The sequence below is a fragment of the Oryza glaberrima genome, chromosome 9 (genome assembly GCF_000147395.1).
Source record: "Oryza glaberrima chromosome 9, OglaRS2, whole genome shotgun sequence".
Lineage (NCBI taxonomy): Eukaryota > Viridiplantae > Streptophyta > Magnoliopsida > Poales > Poaceae > Oryza > Oryza glaberrima.
Genome location: NC_068334.1, coordinates 10283481 through 10301465, shown reverse-complemented (window position 1 = coordinate 10301465; position 17985 = coordinate 10283481). Strand labels below are relative to the sequence as shown.

Sequence of the window (17985 nt, the reverse complement as noted above, 5' to 3'; positions counted from 1 at the left end):
ATATCTCCCCTGGTTTCAACCACATGCATGTTTATCTATAAATCTGCATCACTGATCAAAAGCTCGGATTTAAATGTCTTGTTTTAGATATCAGTACTAGTAGAAAAATCATCATTTGTACAGCGTTGAAAAAGGAATTTCAAAGTGGGTGGGCGAACCACCTGTGATTTTGAATCCTCACCATCTAATCTATGAAACACTTTATGACTATAAGATGGATGTTATTATTTTGACTTTATTAGTTTCTCTAAAACTTGTAATTTGTAGTAACATGTATTTCAAAAACAAATCAAAGTTATAGATTTGTACCATCCACCACTAAAGAAATGATCTTTACTACCAATCAAGAACCCCTTTGAGAAATGATATTTACTACCGATCGAGAACCCCTTTTATACTGGTTTTGAGTACTACTACCAATCGAGAACCCCTTTGAGAAATGATCTTTACTATCAATCGAGAACTTTACTACCAATCGAGAACCAATCGAGAACCCCTTTGGGAAATGATCTTTACTACCAATCGAGATCTTTACTGTCGGTGATATGGGTCCGGGGGTACGCACAGTAGAGGGAAGTAACCTTCTCATTTAGCCACGTGGCCGCGCGGCCTGGTCTTTCTCCGCCCCCTCGGGGACGATCAGGTAGCGCTGAGGTGGCCAGAGAGCCTCGGGGTGACACGTCACGCCCCTCGGGCCCTCGGCGCGTGCTGCCCCGAGGCCCTCGCTCGGCCACCACGTAGCGAGGAGAGTGGGCAGCGCAGGAGGCGCTGCTCAGCGCCTTCAATGCGCGGCGCCCCAACCATCCCTCACCGCATTTAATGCGGCGTGGGCGGACGTGCGGCGCGCCCCTGATTGACCCATGTCAATCGGGCTTGACCGATCTGTGACCAGACCCTGGTGATTGGACGGGTGGCAGTGCCCCCACGTCCTGCCCTATGTCAGGCGGGGTGAGGGCAGGTATGCCCCGTCCCATCAGCACGCTGCCGAGAGCGCCGCCTGCGCATGGTGAGTCCACCGAAGTCTTCATACATTTATGAAGGAATGACAAGGATGTCTCCCCGTGTCAGGCGGAGGACAGCGTAGGGCCCCACCTGGGTGCAAGCAATCGCTTTGCTTCCGTTTGAAGCGAAGGATATCGGTCTGAACAGGGTCGTGTGGGCCCCCTCCCGTGGAGGGGTAGGTCTGAACGGTGCATGTGGTATCCCCTTGAACTATAAAAGGAGGACCGTCACCACCGAAGAAAGGGACGACTCTCAATAGCTTGAGCTCTAGAAGGAGAATAGCTAGGGTTCCCCTAGAGCACAAGGCCCCTTGTAAGGAATCATCATAATCCCACACACAGGAGTAGGGTATTACGCTTCATAGCGGCCCGAACCTGTATAATCACCCGACTTTCACACGGCTCAACAGTCGATCTAGTAGCTAGCACCGAAGTGGAGATTCGCTCTTGATCATCACGCCTCTTCCCCCGGCCGAACTCACAAAGGGGGGTCTCGCGACCTCCCGCTAGAGAGGATCACTCCTCGATAGCTGGCGCGAGAACCCCTTTTAGTACTAGTTTTGAGTACTACTACCAATCGAGAACCCCTTTGCGAAATGATCTTTACTACCAATCGAGAACACCAATTGAGATCTTTACTACCAATCGAGAACCAATCGATCTTTACTACCAATCGAGAACCCCTTTAGGAAATGATCTTTACTTCCAATCGAGAACCCATTTTAGTACTGGTTTTGAGTACTACTACCAATCGAGAACCCCTTTGAGAAATGTTCTTTACTACCAATCAAGAACCCCAATCGAGATCTTTACTACCAATCGAGAACCACTCGATCTTTACTACCAATCGAGAAACCCTATGGGAAATGAACTTTACTACCAATCGAGATTTTTACTACCAATGGGAAATGATCTTTACTACCAATCGAGAACCCCTTTTAGTACTGGTTTTGAGTACCAAGAGTAGCAATCGAGACTAAATATCTTGATTTTTAATACTGGTCTAATGAATAGGTTGTGGGATTCAAACCCAAGACCTCCAACCTTAGCCTTCACGCACGTTACCATCTCACTTTACTTTTTGAACATACCCTAGAGACATCTTTAGTACTGATTGGTAATACTAATCAGGACTAAAGATATCTTTAGTCATGATTGGTGTTACTAACCGGTACTAAAAATGCATCTTTAGTACCGGTTGGTAAGACCAACCGATCGAGACTAAAGATCTACTAAAGATGCATTTTTAGTACTGATTGGTAACACCAACCAGGACTAAAAATAATATTCTAGGGACATGGACTTTAAGAATTAGTACTGAAGCATTTTTAGTACCGGTTCTTGATATAATCAAGATATTTGTAATTTTGGGTACAACGACGAAAGATCAGTTCTCCAGTAGTGATCGGATCGCCTTGAGATTTATGCATGAAGAAAAACAAATTGCTAGAAAAAAATTTTCTTACACGTCACGTATAAGATATCAATCTAGCCAACCATATCATAGTTGCATAAAGTTTTATATAAATTATATATCGTAGTTATAATTTAGTTACAATGCAACTATACTTTAATTATATTACAATTATATTTTTAAGTTTTTCGGAAAAAACTTAGGACAGTTTTTAATACTTCCATCTAGAAATTAAAACTTGTTGAGAATTGGATGCAGTGTCAGACCTTTGACAAAGTATCAAAAACTAAAATCAGCAGCCCAATTTTAGAACTCTACGGCCACAATGCACTGAGATATATCGATGAAAACATACCAACGATATGGTGATGAAAGTATGGGTGCAGGACTCTATCCATCAAGATTCCGTCTGGGTGCCATACAAATATTATGCACATGTGTTGTTGCACAATAATCAATAGGAATTTAGTGAGTTTACCGCTTGTCTTCATCTCTTTAAGAATTTAGGAGGAGTAGAAAATCTGGCAACGGTAATATTGTGTAGTTATCTTTATTAGTGACTCGTTGACTAAATGACCATTTATTCACAGATGTGTATTTGTGTGTGCGGGTTGTTTGTTGAATAAGAAAAATACTGCAATGAGTATATATTAAAAGGCATAGTAACGCACACAGAGTTACCATACAACTTTCAAACCGTTCCTCTCTGTAAATAATTTATAGTTTGGCGCGAAACCCTCTGATCAAACTTTCAACTTGGGTTCTCGAATGTGCAGTATACAATTGTGACCGATCTGGTAGTGTTATGTATAGCTAATTAACTGGAGTACCTCATTAAGTGTGCCCCTCTTTGACTAATTTTTCAAGTTGATCTTTACTACTTCGGGCCAACACGATATACTTTCAGAGTGGCTGCAAACCGACGATGATCTTCACCAGAAGGAATCAGAGAGAAATTAAGAAAGATTAAGCTGGGAAGCTAGAATGGGTTTCTCCCCGGCCCAGCTGGTGTTCTTCAGTGTTCTTGCGCTGCTGCTTGTAAACGTACACGCGGAACCCACCTCGCTAGGTACGTACATATATATGTATGTAGAGCAATTTCTATATACCTCAATCGTTCATCCTTTTTGCGATATTTGTCGGAGCACATTTCGATGTTCATGTAGACAAATGTGCAGTCTGAATTAATGTGCAGCATTTTGTGAATATCTGAAATATTAATGTAGCTACTAGCTAGCTCTCTAATTAAGGCACATGTATTTAAGTTTGATATGGTTTGACCATATATATATATATATATATCAAGTTACATATACAGAGAAAGCTATTATCCAGTTGTAAAACATGGAAGCCACCATACACAAAATTCTGAAAAAAAGAACTTTTTTTTTGAAAAAAGATCACAGAGAGGGATGGTGATATATATTAGACAAACTCAGCTTCATTTACAAGATATGAATGAAGTAACTACTAGCAAAAGATCGAAGATAAAAAGCAAGATTGGTGTTTTTTTTTCTTATTTTAATATATCATACATCAAGTCAAGAGAGTTTGGTCTAACACCTTTTCTATGTGTATCATTTGAAAGGATTTTTCCTGAAAAATATGGCATAGAATTGAACCAATATTCTCGGTTAACATCTCTTATCACTGTCAGGGTTCGTGAGCATCGACTGCGGGCTAAGCGGCCGTCCCTACGTCGACGAGATCACCAACATTTCCTACGTCTCCGACGACGCGTACATTGCAACCGGAGAGAAGCACGAGATTTCATCGGAATACAAAAACCTGGCGTTGTACAGGTCAGGCCTTAGCCTGAGGAGCTTCCCTTCCGGCGGCCGCAACTGCTACGCCGTCGCCGCCGCCGCGAGAGGCCGCAGCAAGTACCTCGTCAGGGCGTGGTTCATGCACGGCGACTACGACGGCGGCGGGGGGAGCCTCGCGAGCACGCCGGTGAGGTTCGACTTGTACATCGGCCTGGCCTTCTGGTTCGAGATGACCGTCTCCGACGCCGCGACGACGTACGCGTTCGAGGTGATCACCGTCGCCGCCGGTGGCTCGTCGCTGTTGGTGTGCCTGGTGGACACCGGACACGGGACTCCGTTCATGTCGTCGCTGGAGGTGAGGCCGATGAGCAGCGACATGTACCCGGACGCGGTGGCGAACCAGTCGCTTGGCCTCTTCACGCGCGGGAACATGGGCGCAAGCTACTTCCTCAGGTCCGTCGATCATGATCTGTTCGTTTCTAATTCGTATTATTCTGGACAATGATTTGATCAAGGCTCCATTTTCGGAATGGCTATATATCTGTTGACAGATTTTTTATAGCTGAATCATTCACTTTTTTAGGCCGTTGATATTTCTTTGAGATCGACTTGCTGTTATCTTGAGTCTTGACACAGGAAAGTTTAGCAACCCTTGTGTCCACACATAATATAGAGCGTTTTATGGTCCAGCGCGCTGTTGGTACTTACCAAAATCCTGATCGTCAGGTCTTGTCTGATCCACTGGTAGAGTTTGGTACCGCGAGGTACCAATTCTGTTTATGATACGGTACCTCGCGGAGGATAGATATGGAAGGGCAAAAGTGTAACTTCGTGTGCAACAATGTACCACAATCCGCAGCCGCCTGCAGTGCGTCCAGGCTCCTTCTCCACCCGTAGGCACCGGGAAGGACTCCTCCTCCCGCGGCCCATCGGCGCCAGGATTCCTGCTCCTCCGCCGGTCGACGCCGGGATTCAACTCCACCAGAATCAATGAGTCCTCGCCGCTGGGATCGATGACTTCAACGCATAATATATCTTGACAGAAAGTTCAATGTCTGATCAATTTTCACTAATTAATTAATATTTTTATTATTATTTTGGAATTGGGAATCAATTACATTAAGGAAATACTATAATTTTTTTGACGGGAAGAAATATTATAATTGAGACTCTAATATGGGTACAAGTTGGTATTTTTATTATAAAATTAGGAATTATTAAATTATCAAAAATACAATATGTGAGACATCAAATTTTTGAAATTATTAAATCAAGAACGATTACTCTACTCGATACAACCATTTATATTTATTAACTCACCGGTGGAGAAAGGGTTATTACTCCCGGTTCGTAACCCCCTATAGTCCCGGTTTTCGAACTTTAGTCCCGGGTGAAAAAACCAGGAGTAAAAAATCCATTTTTAGTCCCGGTTGGTAACATCAACCGGGACTAAAGATAAAAGCATCTTTAGTCCCGGTTGGTGTTACTAACCAGGACTAAAGAGGCTAATCCGGTTGCTCTTTCCGGTTCCTCTTTATTATTTTCTTTTCTTCATTATTTTTAAATATATTGATTTCACCCCATCCCGTCCCCAAAATCCCAAATCAATCATTCTCAAATTGCCTCCAAATCCACAAATCGATCATCTCAAATACTCAAATACATCACAAAATCTTAAAAAAAATTACATCACAACTTCTACAAAATTCATCACATATTCACATCACACACAAATCAAATACATCACACAACAATCTCAGATCCAATAAAATACATCACACAACAATCTCAGATTCTTCAAAAAAAAAAAGGAGAAAGCGCTGCCTCGGCACGCGCCGCCGCCGCACCGGCCAGCCGGCCGGCCCTCCGGGGCCCGCCGGCGCGCGGCCGCCTCACCGCGTGCCGCGCTGCCGCCGTGCCGGCCGGCCCTCCGCGACCCATCGCCCTCACGCCGGCTTGGCAGTAGAGAGGAGAAGGAGAGGAGAAGGAGAGGAATAGAGATAAGAATGAGAGAAGGAGATAAGGTTGAGGAGAGGAGTTAAAAATGAGTAGAGGAGAGATAAGGTTGAGGAGACGAGGAGAGAGGAGTTAAAGGAGACGAGGAGGTACCTCGATATGGTCGTGCACACCTCTCCAATCTCCGCGTCGATCTTTCCTCCCGGTTAGTTTTACCAACCGGGACTATAAATAGATCTTTAGTCCCGGTTGGTAACACCAATCGGGAGTAAAGCGTATGGCGATCTTTTTTCCCGGTTGATGTTATCAACCGGGACTACAAATAGATCTTTAATCCCGGTTGGTAACATCAACCGGTACTAAAAATTGAAAAGTACCCTGTAGCTTTTAAACCGGGACTAAAGATATTTTTAGTCCCTGTTTTTAATACAACCGGGACTATTGTAAAATTTGGTCGACCGACCAAAGATGGTTTCTCCACCAGTGACTCTGCACTTGAAATTATTAATTAAGAAAAAGGTTGAGAGTTCAAACAAGTAAGACTGGGCATTTATTATGTTCGAATTCATAAATTCATATTATCAATATAATTTAAGATCTCAGCTATAGATATGAGAGACGGGTGTGTATGATTTTATCTTTTCTTATATTAGCAAATATTTCTAACTTCTCTAATTAATATGAGAATTTGTAGGCTTCTAGATTTTTTATTAATGTGTTCATTGGCTAAATGGCCGAGCAAATCGAACTCCTGGTGTGCTTCGGCCACGGCTGTGTAGTCAGAACAGAGCATGTCAGCTTTTATAGTGGACATGTCGTATGCCTACAACGCCATTCAGATTCACGGCATGCTAAACAGCTTCAGCATGGTCCCTCACGACTACGTTTGCATGAATCTGCTTGGTTCGGCCGGGGTAATTACCATGGCAAAGGGCTCCTCCTTTACTTGTCGGTATCCATGGCGGTATCCGCAGTTCTCGTGTGAAACTAATAAGTAGGCGCACACCTAGGCAAACGTCCTGTGTACTACGTGTCGGAGGCGTTATGCGGGCCTAATCTATGGCACTCATAGCTAGAACAAATCGGCCCACGCATGAGTGATGGCTTCGTACAAGGTCCGCCACTACATCCTAGCCAATGACATCACAGTGCTGATAGTTTACCCTATTGGTGACATGTTTCGAAACCGCGAAGCTATGGGTTGAATTGGCTAGTGGGCTGTCGAAGTAGCCCCCTTTTCCATTAGCTTCGTTGCACGGGCCGCCATCAACTCACAAATCCTAGCGGACTTCGTCGCTAAGAGGACCCGTAAGGCAGGCAAAGCTCCACCAAACCCAATCCAGGAAGAGTGGTTGGCGCACAACAATGGAATATAGGGAGCTATCTGTGTTGGAGCCACTGCAGTCATCACCACCCTGATTGACCACAAGGCTAATTTCACTATCAAGATAGAATTCCGCTTCGCCAACATCATAGAATACGAATACATCCTCCTGGAACTGAAGAAAGCAAGAGGGATGGGTGCACCACACCTTGTCATCAACACATGCTCACAAGTCATGAGTAGGCCACATCAACAAGTCATACCAAGCCTAGCACCGCAAGCTGGTAAGTACCTCGACGCATACCAGAAGGCCAAACTCTACTTTCGATGACTGATTACGACAAGCATCCTAGATAATGCTAAAGTGGGTGTGTTGGCAAAGGACGCGGTGACTAGAGAAGGACTCAGCGTGGAGCAATGTACTAAATTGCAATGGCTTCATTCGTCAAAGCCTATCAAGTCTCTCCCCCTCCCCCTCCACACCCACACACACGAGTGTATCGCACATCGTCACTATGCCAAACTAGCACCCCCCCACCACCCGTGTAGGTGCTCAATAGCCGAAACACCATGGGAATCATCGAACACCTTCGTCGGCTACAACACTGGGCTAGCGGCTACACCCTTGTCGAAGAGGCCCAATATAAAGCAGGGGTTTTCACACCTCTTTTCCACTGAGTACCCTGCGAATATGGTTGCCAATTCCTACAACAATTCCATGGAGGCATGTACAGCTCACACTTTGCCCTACGGGCCTCAGCTAGCAAAACTAGCCAACCATAATGGCCAAGGTGGAGCACCTTGTTCACACCTGCAAAGGATGCTAGTGAATGGAGAAGCATTCCCATTGGCCTTCGAGAAAGCTAACCCCCATTCCACTGTTGTGGCCCTTAGCTCGCTAGGGGATCGACATCATGGGGATTCCACATGTACTAGGAAACCTTCACTTCGTCATTGAAGACATCAAGTACATTTCCAAGTGGGTCGAGGCAAAGGCCTTGCAAACAATCACTTGGGTAAGCATACATCGCTTCTTCTAGAACAATATTATGTGTTGCATTCGCTAACCATGGTTTATGGCAAGCAATTTGATTTGAAGCTTTCAAAGCCTTCTCCGCAACGCTAGGGACCAAGCTGTGCTTTACAACCGTCCACCACCCAAAATCCAATGGGGTGCTAGAAAAGGCGAACAACAACATCCTCACCACCCTAAACTCATGCCTTGTCCAAGTCCTAAAGGGCACATGGGAATATGAGTTGCCAACCGTCCTCTAGGGCCATTTGCTTCACTCCGTTCAAGTTGCACTTTTGGTGCTTCCGGGTCAACATGTTGAAACCACTACCAGAGAGGGAAGTATCCATTGATCTCCTTGAGGAGACCCGTCTAGCCGCAAGTGAAGAAAATCTTTTTTGTTTATCTTGTGGTCGATCGCCAGCATACATATTTTATAAGCATAGAAGCGAATAGATGCCCATTGATCTTAAATTATCAAACAAAAATTGAAATCCTCAACAATTCTCACAAGGCACTGGAGCGAAGGTCGAGCCACCTTCATGATTTCGAGGACAAGGCCCATGGGAAGGATGGTACTCTGGTCCCAGTATAGAGAGATCAGTCCTTCATGGGCAACAATAGGCATAGCAGACAATGATGTGATGTTACACCCTAGCTTTGATCCATTAGTACCCAAAACCAGGTGGTCATCATCAGACCACTCCATGGAAGATCTCCACAGGGCTTCAACATCCTGGCCATCGTGGTCAAAATTCCACCCGTAGGGCGAACGAGATGAAAACTCTACAATTTCAAAGGACAGCAATGGTTGTTGCCCCTTTGCTACCCGGGCTTCGGAAACAGTGGATGCATTTGCTGGTTTAGACCCAATCACGTCAATGAGCACTAGGGAAGGAAGCCCCTCGGAAATGGCCTAAAAAGGGACCAAGTAACAACAACATAAGAGGTATGATTAATTGAATAAAGGAAAAATCTTAATACATCCTTATACGGCCCTCGAAGAAACCCTCTGACGTGCCGCTTACAAAAAAGGAAAGCAAACAACAAAGTTGTGACCTATACCTTCGCCAATGTTTTCTTCGCCTTCGCGTGCTTGGCCACCTCATCCTCCATCAATTGGAGCATGGACCGATGCAAATCCAAATAAGCGAGCAAAAATCACCGGTGTCGTTATGGGCTGCCAACTGACCTTAAGGGCCACAGAGAAGATAGGAGACTCTCTCCGCATTGCAATTGATGGCAAGACCAAGATAGGCACAATACCGATCATGGGCCAGCAAGGAAATAATCTATGTCGTGACTCAAGCCCATGAAGTCCCCATGGCCGTTGGCACCTTTACTCGTTCGACTCAGCGAATCCATAGCCTAGCTTCGGTTCCAATGAAGACCCCTCTGTTGGAAGCGGTGGTGGCCTTAAGTAGGGACAAGAGGGCCGCTGCCAAGTCATGTGCCACCTATAGCACCATGCCCCATACACCCACCTTCTGACATTGTCTCTGTCATCTCCTAGGCCCACTAGCCTTATCTAGGCCCCCCAAAACTTCGTCTCCCAATGCTTCCTCGGCTTCTTGGTGTCCTTCTTGGTGACACTGGCCTGCTTGAGCTCGAGACGAGAGTAAGGGCCTCAACATTAGCCTCAAACTACTTGGGCTAGGCGACTTAGACCACCTTGGCAGACTCGAAGTGCTCCGCCTGGTGAGCCGACGTGTCGTGGCCCTAATAGATATATAAGGGAGGCAACCACCGTTCTTGAGGTACTGGACAAAAATTAAGAATAAGCCTCCGACGGAATAGGAGAAGGATGTAAGGAGGGGTAGAGACCACAATATGCTCAAACAATATGTGCCTGGCGAAGGCCTGTTATAGGTCAACAAGCTTGGTTTAATTCAACTTTGTAGCCGATTGGAGCGTTTGGTTCCATTTACACGGAGTTATTTTATAGGTTTTTTCTGTTACATCCGAACACATCACTGTTTGTAGTATTAGGCTCTCTGGCTAATGAATGTTTCGTTTTTGAAAATAAATTTAAATAGAGGAGGATTTATTTCAAAATTAATTTAAATTAAAAACTAAGAGTGCGCTGACAAATTCCTACATATATTTTTTTTGAGAGAAAATTCCTACATATATTTTTCAGATACCCAGAAGATCCGTATGACCGCCTCTGGTGGACACCATCCTACGGCGCGTCGTCGTGGCTTAACGTGTCAGCGAGAGACACAAGCAGCATCAGCTACGCCCAAACCGACCACATCCGGGTCCCCGTCGCCGTCCTGCGCACCGCGATCACCACGGCCAACACGTCCGTCCCCCTGGTCGTCAACACGTACTCGACCTCCATCGGCCGCGTGCCGCCTCCAGCCGACGCGGCCTACTTCCACTTCCTGCACTTCGCCGACTTCGACCAGCAGCAGCAGCAGCGGCAGAAGCGGCGGTTCGACATATACTACGGCAGCAGCACGAGGTACGTGTACAGGAACGAGCCGGTGCAGCTGAATCCCATCCACAACCGAACCACGCCGTCCTACTACGCGAGCGGTGCCTACAGCTTGTCCAACGTCTCCCTGGTGGCCACCAACGGCTCCGTGCTGCCGCCCTTGCTGAATGCCATGGAGGTATACTACAGCATCCCGCATGATGGCATCGCCACTGCTCCACACGATGGTACGTATATGTATATATCTTGGAAATTAAAATCAGATAAATATATATATACGTCCGTAAACATGCTAAGGTTAACTGTACATTTGTGGAGTATAGGCCTCCTTTGGAACGAATAAATTTCAAGGTATTTTTTATGGTTATATTGGATTAAATCATAGAAAAAAATCCTATAAAATTCGATCTTGTTTTCCAATGAAAACCCTCAGCTCGTGCATGCCACATTGATCCAGGTATTGTATTCCCCAAAATTTGTTCTTTTTAAGGACCATTAAATCATTAATTATTTGTACTACATCTGTCCAGAGATAAATTTATTTCAATCCATCAGGTTTCAATTTTATTAGCATCATGAGAGAAAGATCAAAGTGCTCTTGTTAAAAGGACAAGTAATGTTAACGTTGGTAGGTGTGTGTAGTTAAAGAGTAATGAGGGAAATAAAACTTTTCAATTTGTGGATCAAATGTACGTAAAAGGATATAATAGCTGAACTTATTTTAGACGAATGTAGTATTTTCTAGACCACGGCTAGCTTTCGGTACTCATTCATACTTTTAGTTTCTAAAGAGGCAAAGAGCATTGGTTTGAATCCAGGAATAAGTCACGAAAAGGCTAGATATTATTTATTCAGAATCAACTACAACTCACAATAACTCCTTGCGTAACGTAAAAATCTGATGAAAATGCAAGTAAACCACAGGAATTAAGTCAAATAAACAAGTTATTGAAATTAGCTGAAATAGGAGAGAATATCTTGATGATCAAATAAGATTTATGATTGACGTCTTGTAACTACGCTGTAATTCCATATGGTCATATATTCAGAAGTTCTATTTGTTCTAGAATAAAGAAAACATGAGTTTATGACTAATTTAAGCCGTATGAATTATTTCCAACCTAAAATCTCACTTTATGGTGTGATTAGTTGATTACAGTTAGTTATATCACAGAATCACATGCATGTGAAAGAACTCTTTATAGCGAGTGGTGGAAAACAAATGTGTATGCTTCAGCAAACATCAGTGAATATCTCATATATAAATGACAATGTGTATACATAATGAATGGAATATAAACTATTGATTTCATGTCTAGTTGATGCCATCATGGCCATTAAAACTGAATATCAAGTGAAGAAGAACTGGATGGGCAACCCATGTCTACCCAAGGAATTTATATGGACTGGATTGCAATGTAGGCGTGAAGGGACGGAATACAAAATAATATCATTGTAAGTTGATACATATCAATAACTACAGTGCGTGATTTTGAAATATGAATTTGGTTGCTTCTTTCTTCTAAAATACTAACAGCACAAAGACGTACTTTTGCAGAGATTTGTCGTACAGTAATTTAAATGGTGCAATATCTGCTGATTTTTCCCTCCTTCAATCACTCCAATCCTTGTGAGTAGATGAATCATAATATTCTATTTAATTTAGTTATACAGATGCTGGTGATTGTTCAACTGAAAACTTCACAACTTTTATTTCAGGAACTTGTCACACAATAATTTAAGTGGATCAGTACCTGATTCTTTAACAAACCTGTCATCCCTTATTCTTATGTGAGTCTTTCTTGTTATCACCGCAAAAAACAACCTATGTACATGTATGATGAGATAATTCTTTTTTTTTTCTGCAGAGACTTATCAGGAAATCATTTTAATGGTACACTCCCTGAAGCATTATGCACAAAAAGCTCTCTTAATTTGAGGTTTGTTGAATATCCACTAAAAGTTTCATATCCTCGTACTGATCCATCCATCATTAATACGGAAAGTCAGTTTATCAGAACATGAATCTCTTGAGTTAAATCAGTGGCGGAGGACGGAAAAAATTTTAGGTGTGGCCTACGAATTACCACGGAAGTTAGCGCAAAACGAAAAATTTCAATGCACGTTATTATACAATGCAATATTATCTCAAGAAGTCTACATTAAGCATGGTAAACAAGAACTAACTACAAGTTGATGATTCATCATCTATTTGCAAACAAGTATAGATAGAAGAGTAGGTACTCAAAAAATACCTCAACTTCCTAAGATTCATGATTTCAACAAAACATCACAAATAGGAAGTACAGTACTGAGTATAGATAGATATAGTACCAAAGATTGATTAATGTTCACATATGTAGAACCTGTTGATGGAGTGATGGATGCTTGGCTAGTTGGCTTGCCGCTTGCTTGCTGTCGCCGCTTGCTTGGTGCTGCACGCCTGCACTGCTGTTGTGCCATTCGTCCCACCCTGCCTTTGCCTCTGCTCTTCCTGCGCTGCACGCCTGCCCCTTTGGGCCCTGGCGGCTGGTCGCGCCGCCGCCTTGCCGGAGCGGATGCCGCAGCCGCAGCTCTGGAGCCTGGTGGCCGCGCCCTCCTCACCTCACCCTGCCCTCCCGCGCGCGGTGCGCACCGCAGCAGCCGCCGTCCGCCGATGGGGATTGGGGATGGGAATTGGCGGAGGTTGGAGATGGTCAGATGGCTCAGATGGGGAAATTTGGGTCTCATTTACACTAAACAAGCCTAATGGGCCTACTAGCTATCAGCGTGAGGACCAGCATTGGCATGCGGGGACGCGTCCACGCCGCGTCTCGGCCGTCGCTCGTCTTTCTCACGATGCGGTGTCGGCACTCTCTCTGACCCGGCAGTTAAATATGTTCGATTTTCATCTAACAAATATATGTTTTCACTGTAGTCTTATCATGCTGTCTAATATTTCTAATTGCTTCATTGTTTTCAGATATGACACCAGTAATGGTGATCCATGCAATGGTATGAAATCACCAAAGAAGAAAAATATTTCTGTTCGAACACTAACAGTTGCTATAGTGACTCCTGTGGTGGCAGTATTATTAGTATCTGCTGTTCTGATCCTATGTTTTTGCAAGAAGAAAAGAAAGCAAAACGTGACAGAAGGTATTCAGAAAGTTCTAGCCATGTTTACATATATACATGTTTGCTATTTGTATTAACTGTCTCACACAGCAGAAAGGCATGACATTTGTTGATGTTTGTCCTATATATCATAAAGGTTTAGTCCAACAATACAGCCCTTGTAGCATACAACCTACTGGAACTCCAGACTCTGGAAGCCATGTCGACCTCAAAGATCACATACAGATGGTGGATGACCATGAATTCACATATGAAGAGCTGGTAAGGATAACGAACAATTTCTCGGACTGCATTGGTGAAGGAGGATTTGGGCCTGTCTATCGTGGTCAGCTACAAGACAGTGTTCAGGTTGCAGTCAAGAAGTCTTCTCGAGCATCATTACATGGACAAGGAATAAGGGAATTTTTAGCTGAGGTACTTAATTCTATTAATTTCAAAGAGTAAGTATAACATGAGCTTTCAAAGCTGATCCCAGGTACAGAGTATTTTGTAAGCTACTACTAGTTTAGTTATTATCATAAAGGCACAATAATATAACATTGCATAAACTATATATATTTGATTTTGAATAAATTTTAGATAACTACAACTATTTTGTCAAAAATTACCGGTAACTGCAACTTTGGCTATACATATCAGAGAACTGAAATTAATAATGGTGCATGCTTTTATCTGAAAGCTATGACTTTATTTGCCTGACAAGTTTTGGGCGCACACTTCATACGCACATATAAAATTGATACAGGTGTAAGTTAGGCCCACATGTCATACACACGTAGTAGGGTGTAGAGTTGCAGTTTTGTACTAAAAACATTTGTTACTGTTGCAGTTTTGTGAAATATCCATCTAAAGTTGTAGTAAAGTTATATTTCTGACAAAAGAATTGCAATTTTGTGAAATTTACTCTTGAATAATTTTATACTGTAAGAGTTATGTCTGATGATTGTGTCTTATGTGATTGTATCTCATGTTGTAGATAAACAGCTTGCAAACAGTACACCACAGACATCTAGTACTGTTGATTGGATACTGCACAAACAGGGATCATCTAGCCCTCATTTATGAGTACATGCCTAATGGAAGCCTATTTGATCATATAAGAGGTTTGCACTCTTTGTATTTCCAAGCTATATATGTATTTTCATATCAATGGTAAAAGTGTAATGTTAATGGTAAATGGACAGAGTTCAGAGATGACATGTCATTAAATAATCATGATATATATTACTATCCTCTCTTTACATGAGACTACAAGATGGAGATACTACTTATATCACTGGGCTAACAAATCAAAATTACATTTTGAGTAGGTAAAATAGCTAATGTTCAAACATTGAGCTGGCTACAACGCACAAGAATTGTGCATGAAGCTGCACAAGGTCAGGTTCAAACTTCAAAGTAGTCATCTGTATTTTATCTTTTACCAGTATATATATTGTGCCATAGTTCAATCTCTTTTTGACAGGGTATCTTTTATATAGGTCTCAGCTACCTGCATTCAGGGTGTGTACTGCCTATAATACACAGAGATGTGAAGTCACACAACATTCTACTGGGGCAAGATATGCATGCCAAAATCTCTGATTTTGGACTGTCCAAGTCTTACATTAATGAAGGACAAACTCATATATCAGTCACTGCTGCTGGTACCATAGGATATATTGATCCAGAGTATGTCCCTAAGCACATTCACTAAATAAAAGCAAGGAAGCTTCAATGTATAAGTTGCCCCCTTAAAATTGATAAGATGAAACTTTTCGATTGCTTTATCAAGAAGAGAAATGAACTAATGATATCACAATTATCAGCTTTCCTAAATATTTGGTGAATGGTTTCTTATTTGACCAGCTAAGTATTCAAAATTGACAATGCCATTATTTTCTAGGTACTACTTCAGTAGCAGGCTCACCATGAGGAGTGATGTCTTCAGCTTTGGAGTGGTTCTGCTAGAGACTGTAACAGGTGAACCACCCATTATGCCAGGCGTTGGGCATGTCGTGCAGCGTGTGAAACAGAAGGTTAGCGACGGCGACATCAGTGCGATTGTCGACCCGCGTCTCAAAGGTGCATACGACATGGGTTCAGTCTGGAAGGTTGTGGACATAGCACTGCTGTGCACAAGGGAGGTGTCTGATGACAGGCCAACAATGACTGAAGTGGTGGAGCATCTGAAAGATGCCTTCGCACTGGAAGAAGCTCGCCACATTGATCCCATCAACGACAATAGCCAAGGCAACATTAACACAGATTTATCAGCCAACTGGGGACCATCAGCTAGATAATAACAGACTAGCCAATATATTTTAAGTCAAGTTTTGCAGCTGTTCTGCTGGGTTGCATCTATGATATGATGCTTTCTCTTCGTTGTATGTGTCCTACTAGATGTACATGTGTTGTGTTCTGTATCTTATGATTCTTCAGGTTTCAGATAAATGAGAATTCAGCTCACTGCGTTGGGTGGTGCGTAAGAGATGAACATTTTGAAATAAATGAGTAAGCATGTTCCTAATGGTTTGCAGTACTACATTTCAAAATGATGTGCAATACTAAAATGGAAGATATCTTATGCTCATAGGACCAATATGTATGCAGGAATTGCAGATAACAATACCTGTTGCTTGTTTTGTTACTTTGCTGGTTCTTTTTGGGTAAACATCTTTCTGTCTAGATCCACACAAATAACATTCTGTCCTGAAAATTCTGCATGTAATGGTAAATTCTACTTCATAGTACTTCCATTTAAAAAAAATCCTATTTACTATACAGAGGGAAAATGCAGGGGAGAGATTTGAACAATTTAACAAGAGCAGAAATAGAGCCAAACAGGAAATGGTGAAAAAAGCAAAGCCTGAAATTTCTGCCACCGTGTTGGATTTATAATGTATAATATACAAACACAGGAACTTATTACAAATCATATGATGGCATTATGGACCATACAGGTTTGAACACAGAAGTATCGAACATATGTAGGTGTTGCAAATCTCTAATACCGTCTCTAATACCGAATTCAAGATTCGATCTCTGGCACTTGATTGGGCCACGTGGTTAGCCCTAAAAGTAAGCTGATATATGGTGGAATTGCGCCACGTGTCCAGCATAGCACATTTCCATTCCCGTGCTAATCTATAGCGCCGGATGGCCCACACCTATCCGTGCCATCGTCCCTGTTCTCTTCCCATCCCACACCGCCGCCACCTACCATCCTCATCGCTCCGCCTTCTCCTACTGCTACCGGCCGCCCTTGAATCCTTCTCCTCCCATGCCCGGTAGTATCGCAACCTTCTCTTCCCCCATCAGTGCCTCTTAGGCTTAAGGGAGGGGAAGGAGCATAAAAAGATTAAGGGATGAAAAGAGAAATAAAAAGTTAAAAACAGAGAGAAAACAAAATAGAAAAAAAAAGGAAGATTGGAAGAGAGGTTCACAAAATTTAATTTCAGTGGCTCATGACCGTTGTTCTAAAGGTAAATAAGCATGATTTTTTACTTGTATATTGCAATTGTTAATCGGTTGATGAAAGGACTACAGAATCTCAGTATAAAGTTATACTAATAGCATCACTGCACTTCAACGAGAATGATCATGCAGATAAGCCTGCAGTTCGCTACCGAGGTGCAGGATAGCTAGGAAGGAGATAACTGGAGCAGTACTTGTGTCATAGACTGATAGACAGTGCCGATCGACGAGGTGAGCTCTTTGTAGTTTCGTCAAGATCATCGATCCGATGTGTTTTCGGAATCCACAAGCTTCTCTCTGCCTTGTCATCTCCATGCGGTTTGGAGTCCCTTGAGTGCTTTCCTAGGACAGGAGAACCGTTGTCTGAACATCTGGATGGCCTATGCACCTTCTTTGCTGGTTGCCTCATCAGAGCTGTAGTGCCATCTTTCTTTTAGGATGAGTACTGTAGGAACTGGTTCAATGCTTAGAAGAGATGCTACAATTCCAAAGCAACTGC

The 17985-nt window shown here is 43.0% G+C and overlaps 1 protein-coding gene across 1 annotated transcript; it reads left to right on the top strand.

Moving 5' to 3' along the window:
* Positions 1 to 4059: 4059 nt before the first annotated feature.
* Positions 4060 to 16518, top strand: LOC127783719 (senescence-induced receptor-like serine/threonine-protein kinase; the record flags this gene model as incomplete). The annotated part of the gene is made up of 12 exons (XM_052310901.1): positions 4060 to 4634; positions 10614 to 11140; positions 12233 to 12368; positions 12472 to 12543; positions 12633 to 12704; positions 12782 to 12853; positions 13876 to 14051; positions 14167 to 14444; positions 15007 to 15133; positions 15341 to 15409; positions 15512 to 15701; positions 15916 to 16518. Coding segments are annotated over 12 exons (2691 nt in total), but the record flags the coding sequence as incomplete, so codon positions are not given.
* Positions 16519 to 17985: the final 1467 nt, after the last annotated feature.